The sequence below is a fragment of the Strix uralensis genome, chromosome 1 (genome assembly GCF_047716275.1).
Source record: "Strix uralensis isolate ZFMK-TIS-50842 chromosome 1, bStrUra1, whole genome shotgun sequence".
Lineage (NCBI taxonomy): Eukaryota > Metazoa > Chordata > Aves > Strigiformes > Strigidae > Strix > Strix uralensis.
The window spans coordinates 39,109,506-39,130,369 of record NC_133972.1 but is presented as its reverse complement, the minus strand read 5'-3'; the positions used below and the strand labels follow the sequence as shown (position 1 = coordinate 39,130,369).

The 20,864-nt window shown below is 36.9% G+C and overlaps 1 protein-coding gene across 6 annotated transcripts in view; it reads right to left on the bottom strand.

Annotated features, from left to right (window-relative positions):
- The window catches only part of CRPPA (CDP-L-ribitol pyrophosphorylase A), a 146,380-nt gene that overhangs the window by 56,459 nt on the left and 69,057 nt on the right, over positions 1 to 20,864 (bottom strand). For 3 of the 6 annotated variants that reach the window (XM_074863432.1, XM_074863464.1, XM_074863423.1), the window contains 3 exons: positions 17,579 to 17,668; positions 15,897 to 15,989; positions 11,363 to 11,491 (listed from right to left, as the gene is read on the bottom strand). In XM_074863432.1, the coding sequence (XP_074719533.1) occupies positions 11,363 to 11,491; positions 15,897 to 15,989; positions 17,579 to 17,668 (312 nt within the window). Of the gene's footprint in view, positions 1 to 778; positions 930 to 9,607; positions 9,713 to 11,362; positions 11,492 to 15,896; positions 15,990 to 17,578; positions 17,669 to 20,864 lie in introns of those variants that run through there. The other 3 variants (XR_012628240.1, XM_074863441.1, XM_074863449.1) reach the window with 3 other exon arrangements.

Genomic DNA, 20,864 nt, shown 5'->3' with positions numbered 1-20,864 from the left:
CTAGCTTCATGCATGAAATAATAATGCATGAAGAGGAAAGCTCTCATCCTTCTATGCAAGGGTGCATCATCTTTCACTCAAAGAAAAATCCTATTGCAGTCAAGAAACACATCTCTCAGAAGAAAGTAAATGGAAAGTAAATGGGGGATGGATTAATTCACATTTCTTAAAGTCCAGAATCAAAAAAAGAAGCAGTCTCATTTGAAGACAATAGAAAATATACAGTGGGTAAGACCTAGAGTAGCAAAAGCAGGTCTATGATTTCCCATTGTTCTCTCCATTATGCTGAAAAAAAGATCTTTATTTTAAATAAACTACAAAAGTTATTGATTTCCTGATACTTTCAATCCAAGATGTATGTTATGTTTTATTTCTATCTTTCCAAATAATTTTTAAAAGTTTATTGAGATCTGAAGGCTGTACAGAGGCTGGGGAGTAAAGGGAATTTTTCATTCTTGACATTAAGGCTTTTGCCATAATGTGTAATATCACATATTATTTTTATATACTTCAGCACTGGGTATGTTCCATAATGGATGACTTGCATATGAACAATCTTATATAAGCAACAAATAAGATTTGGCACTTAGTATCTCAAATCCATGAAGAAACCTCAAGCACTGCTTCCAACCCTTGTAAAGAAATCCCCCGAAAGTCAGCCTGGGGCTGGATTACTTGATTCATGCTTCTAAATAGTAGGACAAGGTGAAAGTGAAAATTAACACTCCCAATACAGATTTGTTGACCACTGCCACACAAATTTAAGTACCTACCATACCTTGAGGACTGCAGCAAAAGTCACAGAATGGTTTCAGTTAGTAGCAATGTACAGCTTGATGGAGATTTCTTCTTGTGTTTAAATGGCTGAAGAACTTCATATGTATTCCTGGTCAAATACAGTGATGAAAATGTGCTACAAACTGAGGAAGCTATATGGTTGAAGAGGGAAGTTACATGACACAGTAAAAAACAATTAAAGCACAACTGATGTCTTTATCATTGGATACAAGTAAATTAATTGAGCAGAAATTACTGATCTTTGCCTGCAGAAACCCTAAATTCCACAGAAGTGTTACATAATTTCGCCATATGATTAAATACAAAACCTATAAGGCAACAGGGAATACAACTTCTGTCAGAGAAGACAACTCCACAGTAAAATATTGATCAACATCTACATTACCAGTGAAACTAGCACTGACTTTAAAATCTTATTGTCAGAGTTGTTTAATACTTCAGCTACAAAACTAAACTGCATTGAAACTGGAAAAAGTTTTCTGAAAAATTTCAGCCATATTTTTTGCTAAAAAAGCGCATCCAAAATACAAAAGATCATTAGGAAACTAACACAACAGCAACCTGGTAATGTTTTCAAAATGCCTCTTAAGCACACGTAACAATTTTAATAAGGTTCTTTTTTGTTGTTCTATGTATTCAGAGCTACGCCAGAAAAAATAGATGTACTCATCTCTATAGGCGAGTATTTTGGTTACATGCTAAATGATGCTACTGGATGATAGCATGGAAGCAAGGTGAGAAGACTAATTTTTGATGCCCAGCTTAGACAGTAAAATAGTACAAGCACTGCTTTAAGTTGAGAATTGCAGTACTAACAATTTGGAAGTGCAACTGTCCATAAACAGACACAATGGGTTTCACGGGTTTCTGTTAGGCAAGCTGGCAATGGAAAAAAGAAATTAAAAGCAATTTGTTTGCAAACAAAATTTTGTGTCAAAATCCTTTCATCTTAAATGTTTATATGTTTCCACTAAAAGATAGCAGGTCAACATCAAAGCTTTTGTAAGATGGAAAAAAAAGTCAGAATAACTCATACTAACAGATTTGAAGATGAAACTCAGATTTGATGCTCATAGTATTTGTTTTTGCAAATGGTTCCAAATCAGTGTTTATTTCCTATCACACAAAGTATCTAGCATAATGAATGCTAGCACGCTTTTCTAAGTTGCTATATTGTATATTACATTTTTTCCTTTCCTCTAGAGAGCTTAGCATGTCACCTTTTGAATCCACTTGTTCCCCAAAATCCCACTCTATAATATTAAGCTACTTTAGAGTAATATATTTTACACAATTAAAATATCCACAATAGAAACAACTGGCAACCTTTACTGACTAACATTGCCAGAATGGCTGAACTGGGCTATAAATGCAAGGAAGTTTTAACGACCATTTTATGAAGACATGACTTTTAAGATAAGTCTACATCCCTTAATCATTTTCGCTGACAAAGTGATGGAAGAACTCTGATTTCTCTAATTATAAGTTCAAAAGTCTAAAAAGGTCATGTGTAAAAGGCATAAAACATTAATCTCCATGTTTTCTGTGCAGTTTGTTAAACTCCTAGAAGCTGTAATAGCAGAGACAAATTGAGCAACTTTCTGACCTTTCTCTGATAAAAACCTATATGGTTATTTAATGAAAATGCAAAAGGTTACCAATTATTTTTCTAAAAAGCTCATTTTCCTCAGATTGGGAATTTGGTACCGCACTGTGAACTCAGCTTGTAGAAATGCTTCATTTGAGTGTGTCTAGAAAGTTGCACAGTTGTAATAAATCCACTAATTTATTACCTTGTTTTGGCTAGGAGGAGCAGGAAGACTTGAGGGGAAACAAGAAAAGGCAAGGGAGAAAGAACAACAGAGAGAGAAAGACAGCAAGAGAAAATAAGCAAGCAAATATAAGAGCACATATGCATGCATTCAAGGTAGACACACTAACATCCTGAAAAAGGAATAACAATCACAATTTGTTGATCAATGTGATCCAGTAACAGGTTTCAGGATATCTACTAAAATCAGCAGCAGTACAGGTAAGTGATTGCACTTTCCACAATGCTACACATTTCAAGCAAGAGAGATTTCCAGGCTTGGTGTTAAATAATTTAACACTCAAATGTTTACGTCCTTTCCTGGCTCAAAGCCTAAAGTTTGACCAATATTTTGGTAATCTTGGAATTAATATATGTCTTAACTGACTAATGTTCCAGAGATGTGACCTTTTTAAATTTTTTGCTTCAAGTGGTACAAAAAAAGAAGGTTAGTTTTGTCAAACAGGTTTCACAAAAAGCCACTTACATGGTTTATTACTTCTGTATATATTACATAGAAGAAAAGAAATATCCACACACAGAAGTATTTCTTTGGAACTACTTAGCTTTCTGTCTTTCAAACATTAAATTTAGAACTGATTTTCTGTAGTTAAGTAATATTTACATTTCATTGAATATTCATGTATTTCAAGAAATCTTAAGAGAACTCACCATCGATTTTGATACTAACACGAAAATTATAGAAATATGTTTTGCTAACAGGCAGTTGTTACAAACAGTATGACTAAATCTATATTTGAAAACTGTGCTATTTTCAGAAGTTCCTGTAAATGTGCTTTCATGTGAGCAAGTCTGAAGATCAAATCAACCAGATGGACCAATGTTTTTGATCATACACTTTTTGAACAAAGCCTGTTAAGATTTCCACACATTCACGCAGAAAAATGTATGAATGAATGATGAGCTGTCAGAGATTTCAAAGCAAAATCAAAGACAAAACTATCAAGGTGGGTCAGAAAGTTATCTGTAAATGTGTGTGTAAAAATACTGATGGAGCACAATGATTCTTCTCTGTGAAAGTATAATCTTATTCAGCAAAGCAAATAAGTCTGCTTCAAATAATCTCCACACAACTGCAAAATTCAAATATGAAGATAAGCTAAATATTACTGAAATTACTGAAGATCTGAAATTTGATATATGCAAAATATCACCTATAAATTTTTATTCCATAAATTCTATTACCATCTTTTGGGGGCATTAAAAGGTGATATGGCCCATTCAGAATATTTTCCTTTATAAGCGATCTTACTATTTTTGTGTGAGCCATTCCCAAGGGAAAAGGATAGTTTTATGTTTGATTTCTTAAGTATCAAGATAATAGAGCCCCCAGTTCTGTATCTTTTATTCACTGAAAATTCCATCGAGTCACTTGTAGTTTTATTTTAAAAGTCAGTGTCTGTAAATCTTTTTCATCCTATCAGTTCTACCTATTGCAAAATATGCAGTAATGCCTCAGACAGTAGTAGTAAGTAATTATTAAGGATGAAATAGTGTCCAGCCTCCATACATATCAATCTCTAGTTTTATTGGTGAATGACTTCCTATGCCTTTGTACTAATAAGCTTACAGATGTTGATTTCTATAAGGTTACTCATGTAGAAAATTTCAAACTGGATTTGGTTTCCCTCTCTGTCCCACAGTCTGTGCAAGCAAGATCACACTGGCTCATCACTCACTTGCCCAGTCTTCCTTGATGAAAGAGTGAATAGTCCATAGGATCATGCTACTTAAAAATTCAGTTTCTGCCTCTTGAAAATACTAAACAGTAATTACTTGGCCTTAAGGACTTCTATGAATAGATGTAGGTTTCCAGATTCATTACAATCTATTATGCCATTGCAGCTGAAATAAAAACAGTGTCATCTTGAGAAGAGAGAGGTTCTCCAGGCAGCATCCCAATCATTCCAATCAGATAAAAATAATTTGACCGATTATATGCTGATTATTAAATGAATTAAGAAGCATGCAGGGGTCATGTAGGGCATGGCTCATTTGTTTTCAACATGTGATCAAACTTTTCATTTGTCGTTTTACTTCATTTGCTCTTCAGGCTTATTACCTCACTACTGGTTGCCAAACAACCTTCTGCTTTGCCACTTGGATTATCCCATTTGGGGCTGTGGTCCCTGTCTTGAGAACCACTGCCTAATGTCTGCACATAATGCTATTTTTAAGGGATCTTTGATGAAAAAGAAACCATAAATATTTACCATTTGGTTTACCAAGTTAGACAGAAAACACAGAATCACAGAATCATATAGGTTGGAAAAGACCTTGAAAATCATCTAGTCCAACCATTAACCTAACACTGACACAACATTTAGCACTCTTAAGTATTTCTTGAATCATCAAGCACACTTCTGATGGGCCTCTTGTCTTCAAAAAGTCTTTAAAGACTACAATAAATGCCCAGTATGTTTGCATAAGAAATTACCCACAGTTCAGCTTGCTTTCACAGAATCACAGAATCATCAAAGTTGGAAAAGACCTTGAAGTCATCCAGTCCAAACATTAACCTAACACTGACAGTTCCCAACTACACCATATCCCTCAGCGCTATGTCGACCCTACTCTTAAACACCTCCAGGGATGGGGACTCCACCACCTCCCTGGGCAGCCCATTCCAATGCCTAACAACCCGTTCTGTAAAGAAATGCTTCCTAATATCCAGTCTAAACCTTCCCTGGTGCAACTTGAGGCCATTACCTCTTGTCCTATCGCTTGTTACTTGGTTAAAGAGACTCATCCCCAGCTCTCTGCAACCTCCTTTCAGGTAGTTGTAGAGGGTGATGAGGTCTCCCCTCAGCCTCCTCTTCTCCAGACTAAACAACCCCAGTTCCCTCAGCCGCTCCTCATAAGACCTGTCATCCAGACCCTTCACCAGCTTCGTTGCCCTTCTCTGGACACGCTCGAGTAATTCAATGTCCTTTTTGTAGTGAGGGGCCCAAAACTGAACACAGGAATCGAGGTGCGGCCTCACCAGTGCCGAGTACAGGGGTAAGATCACTTCCCTGTCCCTGCTGGCCATGCTATTTCTGATACAAGCCAGGATACCATTGGCCTTCTTGGCCACCTGGGCACACTGCTGGCTCATGTTCAGCTGGCTGTCAATCAACACCCCCAGGTCCCTCTCTGACTGGCAGCTCTCCAGCCACTCCTCCCCAAGCCTGTAGCGCTGCTGGGGGTTGTTGTGGCTGAAGTGCAGCACCCGGCATTTGGCCTTATTGAAACTCCTACAGTTGGCCTTAGCCCATCGCTCCAGCCTGTCCAGATCTCTCTGCAGAGCCTCCCTACCCTCGAGCAGATCAACACTCCCACCCAACTTGGTGTCATCTGCAAACTTAATGAGGGTGCACTCCATCCCCTCATCTAGATCCTCAATAAAGATGTTAAACAGGAGCGGGCCCAAAACCGAGCCCTGGGGGACACCACTCGTGACCGGCCGCCAACTGGATTTAACTCCGTTCACCACAACTCTTTGGGCCCGGCCATCCAGCCAGTTTTTTACCTAGCGAAGCGTGTGCCCATCCAAGCTGCGAGCAGCCAGTTTCACCAGGACAATGCTGTGGGAAATGGTGTCAAAGGCCTTACTAAAGTCAAGGTAAACAACATCCACAGCCTTTCCCTCATCCAATAAGCAGGTCGCCCTGTCGTAGAAGGAGATCAGGTATGTCAAGCAGGACCTGCCTTTCATAAACCCATGCTGACTGGGCCTGATCATCTGGTTGTCCCGCATGTGTTGTATGATGGTACTCAGGATGAGCTGCTCCATCAGCTTCTGGGCACCGAAGTCAAGCTGACAGGCCTGTGATTTCCCGGATCATCCTCCCGGCTCTTCTTATATACAGGCATCACATTGGCCAATTTCCAATCTGTCGGGACCTCCCCGGTCAGCCAGGACTGCTGGTAAATGATGGAAACCGGCTTGGCGAGCACCCCAGCCAGCTCCTTCAGCACCCTCGGGTGTATCCCATCTGCTCCCATAGACCTGTGTGTGTCTGTGTGATACAGCAGGTCACTGACTGGATTGGGGGGGGTCGTTCTCCCCGTCTCTGTCTTCTGGCTCAGGAGGCTGGATTCCCTCAGTACAACTAGTCTTGTTATTAAAGACTGAGGCAAAGAAGGCATTAAGCACCTCAGCCTTTTCCTCATCACTTGTTACCATGTCTCCTCCCGCATCTAGCAGGGGATGGAGGCTCTCCCTGGTCTTTCTTTTGCTGTTGACATACTTATAGAAACATTTCTTGTTATCCTTGATTGCTGAAGCCAGATTAATTTCTAACTGGGTTTTAGACCTCCTCACAGCATCTTTGTAATCATTGTGAGTCACTAGCCCCTTCTTCCAAAAGCTGTAAACTCTCCTTTTCTCCCTGAGTTGCAGCCAAAGCTCCCTGTTCAGCCAGGGTGGTCTTCTCTGTCCCCGGCTTCTCTTACAGCACCTGGGGACAGCCTGTTCCTGTGCCATTAAGACTTTCTTCTTAAAGAGCGCCCAGCCTTCCTGGACCCCTATACCCTTCAGGACCATCTCCCAAGGGATTCTGTCAAGCAAGTGCCTAAACAAGACAAAGTCAGCTCTTTGGAAGTTCTGCTGCCCCCTCTCCTGGCCTCCCTAAGAATAGAGAACTCTATTATTTCGTGATCGCTGTGCCCTAGTTGACCTCCAACAGCCACATCATCCACCGGTCCTTCTCTGTTCACAAAGAGGAGATCCAGCAGGGCACCTTCTCTGGTCTGTTCACTCACCAGCTGTATCAGGAAGTTATCTGCCACACATTCCAGGAATTTCCGGGACTGGTCCCGCTCTGCTGTGTTGTATTTCCAGCAGATGTCTGGGAAGTTAGAGTCTCCCACAAGAACAAGGGTAAGCAATTGTGAGATTTCTCCTAAGTACCTACAGAATATTTCATCCACTTCTCTGTCCTGGTTGGGTGGCCTATAGTAGACTCCTATTACAACATCTGCCCTGTTGGCCTTCCCCCTGATTCTAATGCAGAGACACTCCACCCTGTCTTCACTACACTTGTACTCAAAGCAATCATAACAGTCCCTAACATACAGCGCCACCCCACCACCTCTCCTTCCTTGTCCATCCCTCCTAAAGAGCTCGTAGCCATCAACTGGCGCACTCCAGTCTGGGAGACATCCCATCGTGTTTCTGTAATAGCCACTACATCATAATTTTCCTGTTGCACCATGGCTTCAAGCTCCTCCTGTTTGTTACCCATGCTGTGTGCACTGGATCCAGTTTCAAGCACATTCATAACAATTATTCTGTGGCTTCATTTGTCTCTTTTTAGTGTATGGACTGTGATTATTCTGGCTGTCAGTGAACAGTTCCAGCGGTTTCAGAGGCAAAAGTATTCGGGGCCACTTTACCCTAGAAAAGCCTTAGCACATATTTGCTGTTCTGACCCAACATTCTCTGTGTCTGAAGTAGGATTATTTAAAATTAATATAGTTCTATAACCAAGATATATTAGCATTACTCTCATATTTTAAAGCTTTCTGTGTCTTCCTATGTCCATCCATACAGGGTTTATTTTGGATTATAATTGTTCCTTTTTATTCTCTGTGAAAAGTAACAGAGTTATTACTGAAACTTCTAGACCGAGATTTTATTACGGCAACCTTTAAAAGCTTCTGAATTTGTGCTCCCATATTAGGAAATGCTGCTTGTATTTTCTTTTTATGTGTCTTGACTACTTTTTGTAATTCAGTCTTAAGACATTATTATTTTAATAGGGAAACTAGCAGTAAACAGAAAATAGTTGGGTTTTTCTAAACATCACTGTCATATTTAAGTATAAAACCATTAACTACCTAGGATATGTTTAAAGATAATAATGCATGTGTTTGTGAGATCAAGGCCCAGGCTCAGAACACAGATCAACAAATAAGTACCACATGGAGCTGAGGTTCCCTCCCAAATTTTGTAGTTTGAATGACATAAACCAATGCTTTTAAGATTAATATATTTACAGCCCTGCATGGATGCAATGTCTTGACATTACCTAGATCCAATCTTTGTATCAATATCAGTAATTTGGTATTCCATGCATAATGTTAATGAGAAATAACTATTTGTGTACAACATGCACTCATTTTGAGCAAATGGAAGGTACAAAGAGGTCATTTATAAAGCACATTAAAGCCTTTTCCTTTAACTTTCCTGATTAGCTTCTTGAAGTATCAAATATTCGTAGAAGTAATTGACATCTTTTTCTAAATACCAAATGAACACTGCATTTAAGAAATTAAAACATATTTTTTCTTAGGGCTTTGCATCTCCTCCAATACTGTCAAAAATGTACTCCTAGGTTCCAAAAGCATTTCACTTCCATTTCCAAAACATAAAAAACAATTATAAATCTCAAAAAATATTTATGTCAACAAATTTACTTTTCTAATGCAGAATCTTAAAGAGTGCCCCCATATTCTTTCATCTCAACATATCATCACACCCACTTGAACATATCACCCTTCTAAACATAAAATAATTTCACCTCAGTATTACCATGGTCATGTATCTCAATAAATTCCTCGTCCCTACATTTTATCCCTGTTTTTGAATTAGTAAATGTGTGTATAGCAACCGTGCATGTCTGGTACTGATGTTATAAACCTGTCAGCTAGAGGGAAGCTCCATGAAGTAATCTGTCATCACTGTTTTCTCGAAATAAACTATAGCTTTCAGGGACTTCTAGAAAGCAGATACTGATAGAAGCTATTCGACAACAGGCTGAATATCCTGCATTACAATGGCAGGTGCTTTTTGTGCTTTTTGTGCTTCTGCTACCTCTGGACCTCCCATCATGCCAGTATGAAATTCACCTTTCCATGGAATTCACCTGTGGATTCACCTATTAGCTAATGGATTGTACTGAAAGTAAAATACCCTGGTGATTCTCAAATCATGCTCTGGAATTTAAAAAAAAAAAAAAAAAAACAACCAAACAAAACTATTTTAACGATGTCTTTTCACTTAAACTGCTTTTATTCTCACTTGCCCCCAGATGAGCAATGAAGTTTGGGTTATGTCATTTCTGGATTCATATGTCAAGTGTTTCCATACGTCTTCACCTAGAAACAATTATGTTCTTTGTAGGTCTGCAGCCAAAAGAAAACTTGACACATATATCATATATATACACATGATGTATATAACCTAATTTTTAGTTATCTGTCAAAACACTGACAAGCAGGAGGTCAGGACTATATCCCCGTCTTTGTGAGTAGGATGTGTTTTAAAGCCTTTTTAAACCAAGATAGATAGAAGTAGTTTGTTTACTTTGCAAAGTGTTTTACTTTATATAATACTTTTTCCATGCTAATAAGTGATGACTCCGTCTGCAGTGATCTTACATAATCAATCTAGCTTTTTATTTTCAAAAAATGGAGGCAGCATTCTGTTGCAATTCTCTGCCCACCTATGGTCAAGAATTTCCATTCAGATCTCATATTGTTATTACACATGCCTGTTACTGATTAAATGTTTTGGTGCCATGGTCACAAAAATCTACTGAAGATTATAAAAGTTCTTCTTTTTTTCCAGTCAGCTTTACTAACTGTTGTTATCCACTATCTATATTTGATTCACTTGCATATAAAATTATATATGCACCCAATGAACTTTAAAAGGAAAAAACTGTATTTACACTCAAGCAATATTTGCAATGTTACTTTTTACCATGATAAGGTGCCTCTCAGAGCTACATTTCAACAGTTATTCAAATTATTTTTACCAAAGGAAGCCAGAATTCACCCTGGAAAAGATGGGGCTTGACAGTACCAGAAAGACTGAAAATAGTTGTATGCCCTTGTATGTTGTACAAACAAGAGACAAGCTAAGGTCATGTAAAAGCATTATTCATATTCTGTTGACATCAAAAGTCTGTAAAAGCATAAACTGATAGGTATTGATACTCATAGCTCTTAATAAAAGCCACAGGATTTGGAGGGAAAATTAAGTCTTTGGTATAGCAGAAAAGATACATAACTATAGCCATGCTTAATCAATTATATATAAACACGAACACCTAACTCAACCTTAAAGAAATCAGCTGAGATTACATTTATTTTTCTTTGTTAAAATTTCCATTGAGTATCTAACTTATTTCTTCCTTCACCACTGACTAAGTTAAGAAGCTGCAAAGACTGTATCTGCACTGGAGACAAGGCAGCCCACTTTTTTGGTTGGTAGAATGTTTCCCAGGAAAAATGGTTTATTTTAAATAGCTTTTGTGAGTACAAAGGATGCTGGAGTGCTAACCTTTTTTGCCTCCAGCTGAGGCAATTTGCTGCTACTGCAGACATGGACACTGTTTCAACATCTCTATGTCATGCTCTTTCCATCACCTGAATACCAGTTTTCATAAGGAATGTAAAATTCTGCAAATCCACTGATCAAATGTACTTCTACTATTTTTTATTTTTTTAATGCTGCAAAAAGCAAGTTTCAAAGCAGAAAAGCAAAAAGAAACAGGGCCCTGACAGTTTTGTGTGCTTCTAAAAAGTCTTTACCATTTACTCCCCTCTAATCAAAATGCTTACATTTTTGCCTGTAACTACAGGCTCTTGAATTTTGAACAAGAACAGGCAAGAATCTTCCAAAAAAAATCTTTTATCATGTCGTATTTGTTTCTCTTTGATTTTGTTTTCAATGAAGATTCTATCATTAATCATATAAATCACAAAAGAAGATAATCTGCACATAGAAAAATAATTACATACCTTATATTGGATAAGGAGACCATAAACCAAAATATTTTTCTTTTTCATTTCCCCTGCAAATTTCTTGATCCTACTTAGTTCTTCCATCCCAATGCTAAAAGAAATATCTTCTGAAATATCCAAGTGCATCTGCAAAGCATCAAATAAGAAAGAAAGAAAAAAACATTCCACTTTTTCCATAGTGTGTTATTTTAGACTGCCAGTTTTTCAGTATCTCATTTTTATGTGTTAAGCACACATAAAAATACAGGCTAACAAAGGTTTCTCTTAGTTAGCTTCTATTACTATTGAATTGCATTATTACATATTCAGTGACATGAAATTTTTTTCTTCTCAAAGCATAGTGAAACCAATACGCCAGAACACATCAGAACATAGTATTCTAATTGCATATTAAAAATATTTAATTAAATCAGAAAACAAACAACACACTTTTCTAAATTCTAATTTAACTTTCACAGATTTTTCTTTTTACTATCAGGTTATTAAAGAAACACAGGTGTTCTTCTTAAGCATCTTAAGAGGTTTTCCAAATGGAACTGCATTATTTAAAGATTCATTTTGAATTTACTACCTTTTCAGTATAGCATATTAGTTGCCTAAATTGGATTAATTTCAAGATAACACTTCACTTTTAAAAAGCAGAAATTACTTCAAAAGAAGGTAGTGATATGACTATCCTGAGGTCTTGGGCAGGGAAAGGCAAGTCTCATATCCAGCAGGGATGCTGCACAAACATGGTGGGCCTTACAGGACCTGAACGGGTATCTCCAGGGAGGTACCAACCCTTTCCCAAGGCTTTTGTGATCCACAGTTTTATCACTTTGCTTTACAAAGTTTCTATTAACTGTAGAAATCAAAATTTAGGATGATGATTTGTACATATAAAGTTCCGGCATCTATTAATAGCAGAAATACCTTTCCCCTTAAAAGAAAGAGAAAATATTTTTCAGGCTGAATGATTCCATTGATATAAAACTTATCTGTAAGTACTACAGAGAGTAGTATAGTCATAGCCCCAGAAATCTGTGCTTGGAAAAATTATTTCAAGTTTCCTTTGTACCTTATGTTCAATTTATCCTGACAGATAACAGGTTTTTACTCATCTTCCCTTGCAACATTTTTTTAAAAGCTGTTTACTGGCTAAGTGCATATTCACCAGGAGCAAAGTTACTGTCTTCTACTACACAGGCAGAGACTAATTTTCAAACACTCATTATTTTGCTATTTTTTATCCCAAACAAGGCTAAAGTACCACTCATTTACAGCTATTTACAAGAAATTTTAAAATCTATTCTTTTGAGAGAACACAACCTAACACCTATTTACCATTAACCTGTTCCACAGCTTTAAAAAGAGATTTTTTCCTCCAACTTTTGTACTGAAAGGCAAACAATAGCAACTACAGAGTTGAAGTACTAGTTTTCTTTCTAACCCTAAGTAATAACAACAAAATAAAAATCATATCCATTCACAGCATCTACAAACGTGAACATGTATTACTCAAGAAAAGTAATGCCAGTTTAAGAATATGATTCTTCTGGTTATAGCAGAATTGGAAAGGATACTGGTTTGATGCAGACAAGTAACTGCATGAAGTTTAACTCTGTGCTTCCTATTTCTCCTGCAACTTTTCTGCCATGTCCAGATACAATAGTCCAATTACTGTTTCAGCTTACAGATGCCACAAAAAACTCCAGCCAGGCACCAGGATAGAGGACAGACTTTGAAATCTGTGGCAATTTATAGGCGGGACTATGGACAGAAGTCATCATGTCCAGTGCAAGCTCATCCTTTTACTGGGATAATTCTCCCAAGGCTGGTGAAACAGACAATCTGGCTCAATAGTAACACCTGTCATTTTTACAAACAAAGAAGCTGAATATTGGAGGGAAAAATAGAACTGATTCTCTTAATTATCAGATTGTTACAAAAAAGTTACACGTGTCCTGAAATCAAAGAATAGACAAGAATTTTCCAATTACACAAAAGTCTACCTAGACCTTTCCTGATTATGAGGTTAGAATGGAAGCAGTTAGCTGCTCTCCTCATTTATCCTTTCAGTTCTTCATTACCAGGAACAGTTTTACTTTTGAGAGTAGGAAAGAATAATGTTTCCTGTACATCTACTACCTAAAACCTATGTATTTAAATGTCATCATATTGCTTAAAATTCTGAGTCACATTTGCCTGAGAAATATTAATGTGCCCTTTTACATCAAAAGAAAGTGTCTTACAGGACTTTTCACTAACAATGTGTTCAGGTTTTATGTTAGACAAAGCATACAGCAAAGAATAAAGATGAGGAGAATCCCACTCGTAAGCCTTAGTGAAGAGGACACCCAACACTGAATTTAATTAAAGACTGCTGAAGGAAGTTTCTATCGCCCAGCCATACCATCTGTAATGAGTTTTAGGGATCAGAAGTTTAAAGTATTTAAATAGTTCCCAGTGATTAATATGAGACAATGATTTGTTTAGTTAATTCTTTAGTCATTTAAAACATACTTTCCAGTCCTCCTGCTTTCTCCTTGTATTTCTAAAAAATACTGTGGTAACTCCATAAAATTTGAGAGTGTAGCATAAAATGCCTTTTTATAATTAGTGTACTTCATTTTTTAAAGACACTTTTAACAAATGTATGTGTATCTGTGTTTTAAATGTTAGCAACTGTTTCCACCTAGTTATGAGACTTCTCCCACTGTCTAGTTTTGGGAAGTTTCAAGGAGTTGTCAGGAACAACTGATGGATCTGGAGTACAATAAAGAGATTAACTGTATTATTTTCTCCTGAGGCTATTTTAAAAGCTGTCCACCTAAATAATTTGTGCATGCTGCAGGCTGCTCAAGCAAGTACACTCTCATTAAAAATGGTGCTGGATTCCACAATCACTTCAAGATCTAGGATCTTAGGGGCAAAACCTGAGCTTCATCATGATCTTCTGTAAGCATTATTTGCATTCATACCTATATCTCAGAAAATATTAAGTCCGAAATATTCATAGCTATAATTATTAAAACAAAGCTCTCACATTCCATATGTTACACTAAAAAGGCACTTAATTCAAAGTCCAAAGTAGAGATTAGCTATGCATCAGCTAAATAAGCATGCTTTTAACATCATAGTATTACCTAGTTGATTAACAATTCCAACTTTATCTGCACATCCCCAAAATTTAACACAGACAGAAATGGTTTTTTATATTCTTTATAAAGGACTAAAGAAAACATTCTCAGTCCAGAAAAGAGCATTCTGCACATATCTGCCTTGTAAATGGGCAACAGAATTGGAGACATGTCATTGCTCTGATTATCAAAGGTGGAAATAATTTATCTTCGAAAATTCAGTAAAATTAAAGCTCTACTCTGAACTTCCTCAGAAATAAGGTCAAGAAAAAAAGACAGTCTAGAAATAAAGTGCTAAATATTGATGTTCACAGAATCACAGCAGCTCACTCCAAGACAACAGAATATAACACGTAAGACTGTAACTTTTTTCATTTCTAAGAGTAATTGATCTTCATGATCTCATTTATTTGTTAGGTCAGTAATGAAATTTCATCACTTACATTTCAGATTAAGCCTAAAATTGGGAAGTAAATGCTCAGTTTTACCTCCAGATCACTAGACTATGCACTTCAGAAATTATTCAGACTCCATGTAAAATAACTATTTATTCTTTTTTCAAGGGCTTCATATATGGAATTATATTTTTAAATCACAACACATTATCTTATGCTATTGCTGGAGAGTATAATAACTACAGTCCAGAGGCACACTCCTTGTGACATATGGCATTAATGACACTCATCTCTACCTATTAAGTCAGAAAACACAATGGATTTAATTGTATCTGGTTACACTGCACAGAGACTTTCAAACCTACTCATATTCTTTTCCTTTTTAACAGTCTGAGTAAAATAAAAGTCATGTACACCTTCAGCTGTTCATCCACATGAACTGTTAAATTATTCTGCCAGCAATATTCAAATAATGAGAATTTCAGCCAAAAATACACTCTAAAACTTTTGCCACATACCGGAATAGATTTTTCAGTCTTACAACATCTCAGTAAGTAAAGTATGTATTGAAGTTATATTGCAAAGTCATTAAAAAATAATTTTTAATGCTTGGACCAGAACAGCAATATTAATTTTAAAACTTTGAATAAGCCACACAGCATAGAAAAAAATAAAGCCACTTAATTCTGTTTCAGCTGAGCATTCAAGCAGAGTACATCATTTACAGCATGTTCAGCAGACATGGAGCACAACAGCAAAGCAGGAGTTAACAGTTCAATATGACTAGCCACAATGAGTCTTTCACAGGAATACAATAAATTGTGATTTGCTTGTGTTGGTTTATTTCCTGACAGCATACAGTATATTTGCTGAAGTGCAAATAATGCTCTTTACAGTCCAATTTACAGTTCAAATTTACAATTTTATTCAGAGCTAGTGGCAGTTTAAACCTAGTCTAACATTTAAAAATATTTCATTAGATGTTTTCTACAGTAACTTACAGGAGTTACCTACCAAAATAAGGACAACTGGATATAAGAGAGGAAGATTTGATTTTTCCAACATATCCACCAGCTGCTGGGTTTCTTGAATGGCATACTTTTTATCCTATATGAAAATATATGTTTAGAATTACTGAAAACATCAAACAGTGATTACATAAAAATGGAATTCAAAGATCTGTTTTTTACCAAAAAAAAGTACATCACCTTTTTGGTTTAGGGGTTTGTTTTGCTGATTAAGGATACCAATTAAACTTGGACATCAGAGTGAAAAGAGTAGGTGTATTTTACTAGTGATAACCAAATAATGTAACAGAGTAAAACATGCAGTAAGAAAAGGCAGAATAATGCACCTAAAGCAACATATAGGAAAATACAGGGTAATGCATCAAATCACTACTACATGAGAGAGAGAATAGTGATTAAGAAAAATACATCACCACTTGCATATGTTACCATCATCCAGATTCACAGACACTGGGCAGCCCCAGTTACAGTGAGGATTTGGAGAGCCTGTCCCGGCAAGTGGGAAGTCCTACGCGATGTGTCCATCCGTAGGTGAGGCATCCAAAGTCGCTGTGAGCGGGTCCAGCCTTATATACTAGAGATCAGCAAGCCAGAATAGCTGGCACCTTTGTTTTGAGCAGAATATTTCTGGTTTCATTCTCCTGTTGGATTCCACCTAAAGCCTGGCCAGGGCTTGGCGGGGGGAGACCAAGGGAGTTTCTAACAAGGCCAAATGCGTGGGTTCTCAGCCTTGAACAAGGCTAAACAAGGGAAGTTGCATACATTCTCTCAGCATTTCGTCCTCACTACTGATTATATTCTAGGCCGCATCTTTCACTAGCGAGCTTACATACTTTGTTAATGATTACATACTAAGTTAGCAGCTTCGGCTTGGGGCCTGTTGTTCAGGCTGCAGTATTTCAATGCTTTAGCACTTTTTACACCAGCATAAGTGGGTTGTTATAACTTAGTGCAATACCTACTAGCACAATGGTTATCAGTTATAAAATATACAGGATTCATCTATAGGTCAACTCTGGCTTGGGCCGGTTGTCCAAGCCTTAGCACTTCAGGGTTTTATTTGGTTGGTTGGTTATTTTTAATATATTTGTAACACTTTTGTCTGCTAAAGTTATATCTGTTTGAAAAAAAAGAGATTAATATTACCTTTAAGAAATATACATATATATATATATATATATATAAAATGAGCATAAGGGTCTTGACTGGTCTCAGATATGATTCATCTAAAACCTTTCTATACCCATACAGGAACCCAAATACTGATTGCATGGCATGCATGTGTCCAAAATGGGAAACACATAATTTAGACCATGGGAGCAATACACAGGTAGGTGGCTACACATATGACATACTCATCTTGAGACAAGTCACTTCAATACAATATCTGTGAAAGGAAATTTTAAACTACTTTCTGTTGCATCCCTCTTGTTCAAGAATTCATGGCTGGTTTAACAACATACTGATGGAAGTACAGAACCAGGAGAGAAAGAACAGATCAGTATCTCAAAAGTCTAGTTTGGTGCACATCGGAAACACCAAACATTGGAATAGATACACCAAGACGACAGAAATAACAAACAACTTATTATTGAAATATGTAATTATTATTTAACATTACCAATAAGTTTAAGTTCATAACTAAAAGCATGCATCCTTACTACTTACATTTATGCAAACAAAATTGTAGCACTGTCCTGAAAAGATGTTTTGTAGATGGCTATCATTTCTGCTTAGAGATATTGATATAGCTTCAACCTGATTAGAAAAAAAAAAATATTACTATGTCACAAATTTGACTTCAGCCTTAACTATCTTCTAAAGCTTCCACCATTATGGCAGAGTTTGTTCATTCAAGTGATTCAAAACTGGCAATTATTATTTCCACTATAAGAATAAAAAATAGCTCAAATTTTTAGGTGACTCAACAGTGAAGCATGGAGTCCAACATCCTGCAGTTTTCTGCAAGTTTTTGCTGAAGCATACTGCTAGGGGGACCCATTCCAGAAACATCCCTGGAAGGATCCGACACTAGCGCTGCTGCCTGGGTTAGGATGGATGTTCAACTGTTCCCAGAGATGAAAACACTGTTCATAGCATTAAGATGATCCAATGATTTTAGACCTCTAATTCTGAGAAAATTTCTATAATATTCAAATACAGTTATATATTTTGTCTTCATGCAACTAAGAATACTATAAATGAAGAAGTACATATGAAAGACCAGGTGCACAGGCATTCTAGGATTCCGCATACGACAAGACTCATTTAGAATTTCTCCTGAAAATAATTTCCTCAGTGAATACTTTAAATTACTGTCTTAATCACAGACATACTTATTTTTCAACCTTTAACTATAACACCAGCTATGAAATTATCTTACCCTAATTAAAATAAAAAGTAGATTCTACTACATTATCAGCTTCAGTATTGCCTTAAGTAAAACAGCAAAGCAGGTAGTAGAAGGGGAATTTGTTTCCTAAGAGAAGATAACACTTTGAAGCCAATAAAAAATATGCCGAAAATAAGGCAAAAAAACCTTCATGTTGCTTCTATTAAACTACCAAACCTCACTGTTCCACTGCTCAAACGAGTTTTATTTCTGTCCAGAACACATATTACATATAGCTGCAAACAACAGAAGCAATACACTGCTGTGTTCCCTCGAAATGTCACTCAATCCACAATCCAACAGAAGTACCAAATACAACATTTAAAAAGGCTTTACACTGTTATCTAAAGCTGTATTTATTTATTTTTGTAATACTTGGGGAGCTAACTTGTTTGCAAAGGAAGGCGGTTTGAAACCCAAAAGTTGATATTTATGCACTCAAGATTTTAGAAACATTTTGGGCTGAAAATTTGATAACACAACCCCAAAGTGTTGACATTTAATATTCTAAAGAGAAAAAAAAAAATCACAGAAGGCAAGAATTACTTAAAATAATTTAAAAATGCAATTTTAAACTCCAGGGCTCTCCTGGCTTGAACTTCCGCAGAAGTAAAATCAGAAATCCCCAGTACCTTTACAACCTTATACATACTTAGATGAACAGGAGCATACTGCATGCCAGAGTCTTTTCAGAAGGTAAAATGGAACATGACTCAAGGGAGAAGGCCTACTTTTTTTTTTTTTCCTTGAGATATTACAATACATGATGCTTAAGTATTCCCAAACATTTAAAATTAATTTAGTGTATCAGTATTTTGATTTAACTTGAACAATGTCAACTGTAAGGTCCTGCACCTGGGCCGGGGCAATCCCAAGCACAGATACAGGCTGGGTAATGAGTGGACTGAGAACAGTCCTGGGGAGAAGGACTTGGGTGTGTTGGTGGATAAGATCAACATGAGCCAACAGTGTGCATTTGCAGCCCAAAAAGCCAACCAGATTCTGGGCTGCATCAAAAGAAGTGTGGTCAGTAGGTCAAGGGAGGTGATTCTGCCCCTCTACTCTGCCCTCGTGAGACCCCACCAGGAGTCCTGTGTCTGGCTCTGGAGCCCCTAACACAATAAGGATATAGAACTGTTAGAACAAGTCCAGAGGAGGGCTACCAAGATGATCAGAGGGCTGGAATACCTCTCCTATAAGGACAGGCTGAGAGAGTTGGGCTTGTTCAGCCTGGAGAAGAGAAGGCTCAGGGGAGACCTCATAGTGGCCTTCCAGTACCTGAAGGGTGCCTACAAGAGGGCTGGGGAAGGACTTTTTACAAGGGATTGTAATGATAGGACGAGGGGTAATGGGTAGAAGCTGACGGAGGGGAGGTTTAGATTAAATATAGGGAAGAAGTTTTTTACTGTGAGGGTAGTGAGGCACTGGAACAGGTTGCCCAAGGAGGTTGTGGATGCTCCATCCCTGGAAGCGTTCAAAGCCAGGTTGGATGGAGCCTTGAGCAACCTGATCCAGTGGAAGGTGTCCCTATCATAGCAGGGGGGTTGGAACTAGACGATCTTTGAGGTCCCTTCAAACCCAAACCATTCTATGATTCTATGAATTTGATACAGCAGTACACTGAGCCTTTGTTTTACAGGCATATTATCCAGCAAAGATTAAATCTGTTTTCTCTCTAGGAAAATTAAGCACAGCTGCCTAACTAGAAGTTTTAATACATCATCAATTAACTAAAATTAATTCTTATTCTATTTGGTATGTTATTATCCCATGGAAAAGTATTTTTTAAATTAAACAATATTAATCAAAGTTATCACCTACTTGAGAGAGCAAAAATTACCTAAAAATACCACCTTAATTAAAAGTGTTTGACACATAATGTTTCAGTGTTTAAATACAAAAAACTATATGGATTTGCTTAATCACTTCCGGTCATTGTAGCAATTGATATTCAGTTACTGTAAAGAATCAGAGATAGTAAGTTTTTATGAACAGGAAGATAGGAATAATAAATATGTTTTCTTTAACATTTTTCTACTTATTGGATGCCCTGTGCTGAAGTCTCCACTCTACCTAACATCTGCTTTCATAAAATCAAAAAATAATACCAGGACAATGGGAATCTGTAAAAGTTAGTTAAATCATATCAGAATTTAAAATCACAGTTAATACTAATCTGGCAGACAGACAATGCAATGATTAAGAAATCAGTGAATTTCTACTGATGAAACACTAGTTCATTTCCTAATTGAAAACAACCAAATATTTTGATATACTGCTTGTGGATATCTATCCAGTCACAAAAATAACACACAAACTTCACCCAGTTGATTACATTTCATGTGACAGGAGCACCTTGTCACTGAATAAGCAGGAGTACATAATTTCCAGTCACAGAAGAAAACACCTTTAGCCCTCATTTAGGTTTGCTTGCTTCAAAAGAAAGGGCTGAATAACAAATGTAACAAAAGACTCAACTTGTATCTTCCACCGCAAGATATATTCTGCAAAACATTATTAGTTATACAGTTTACAGCAACACTGGTTAAAATACTTACTCTT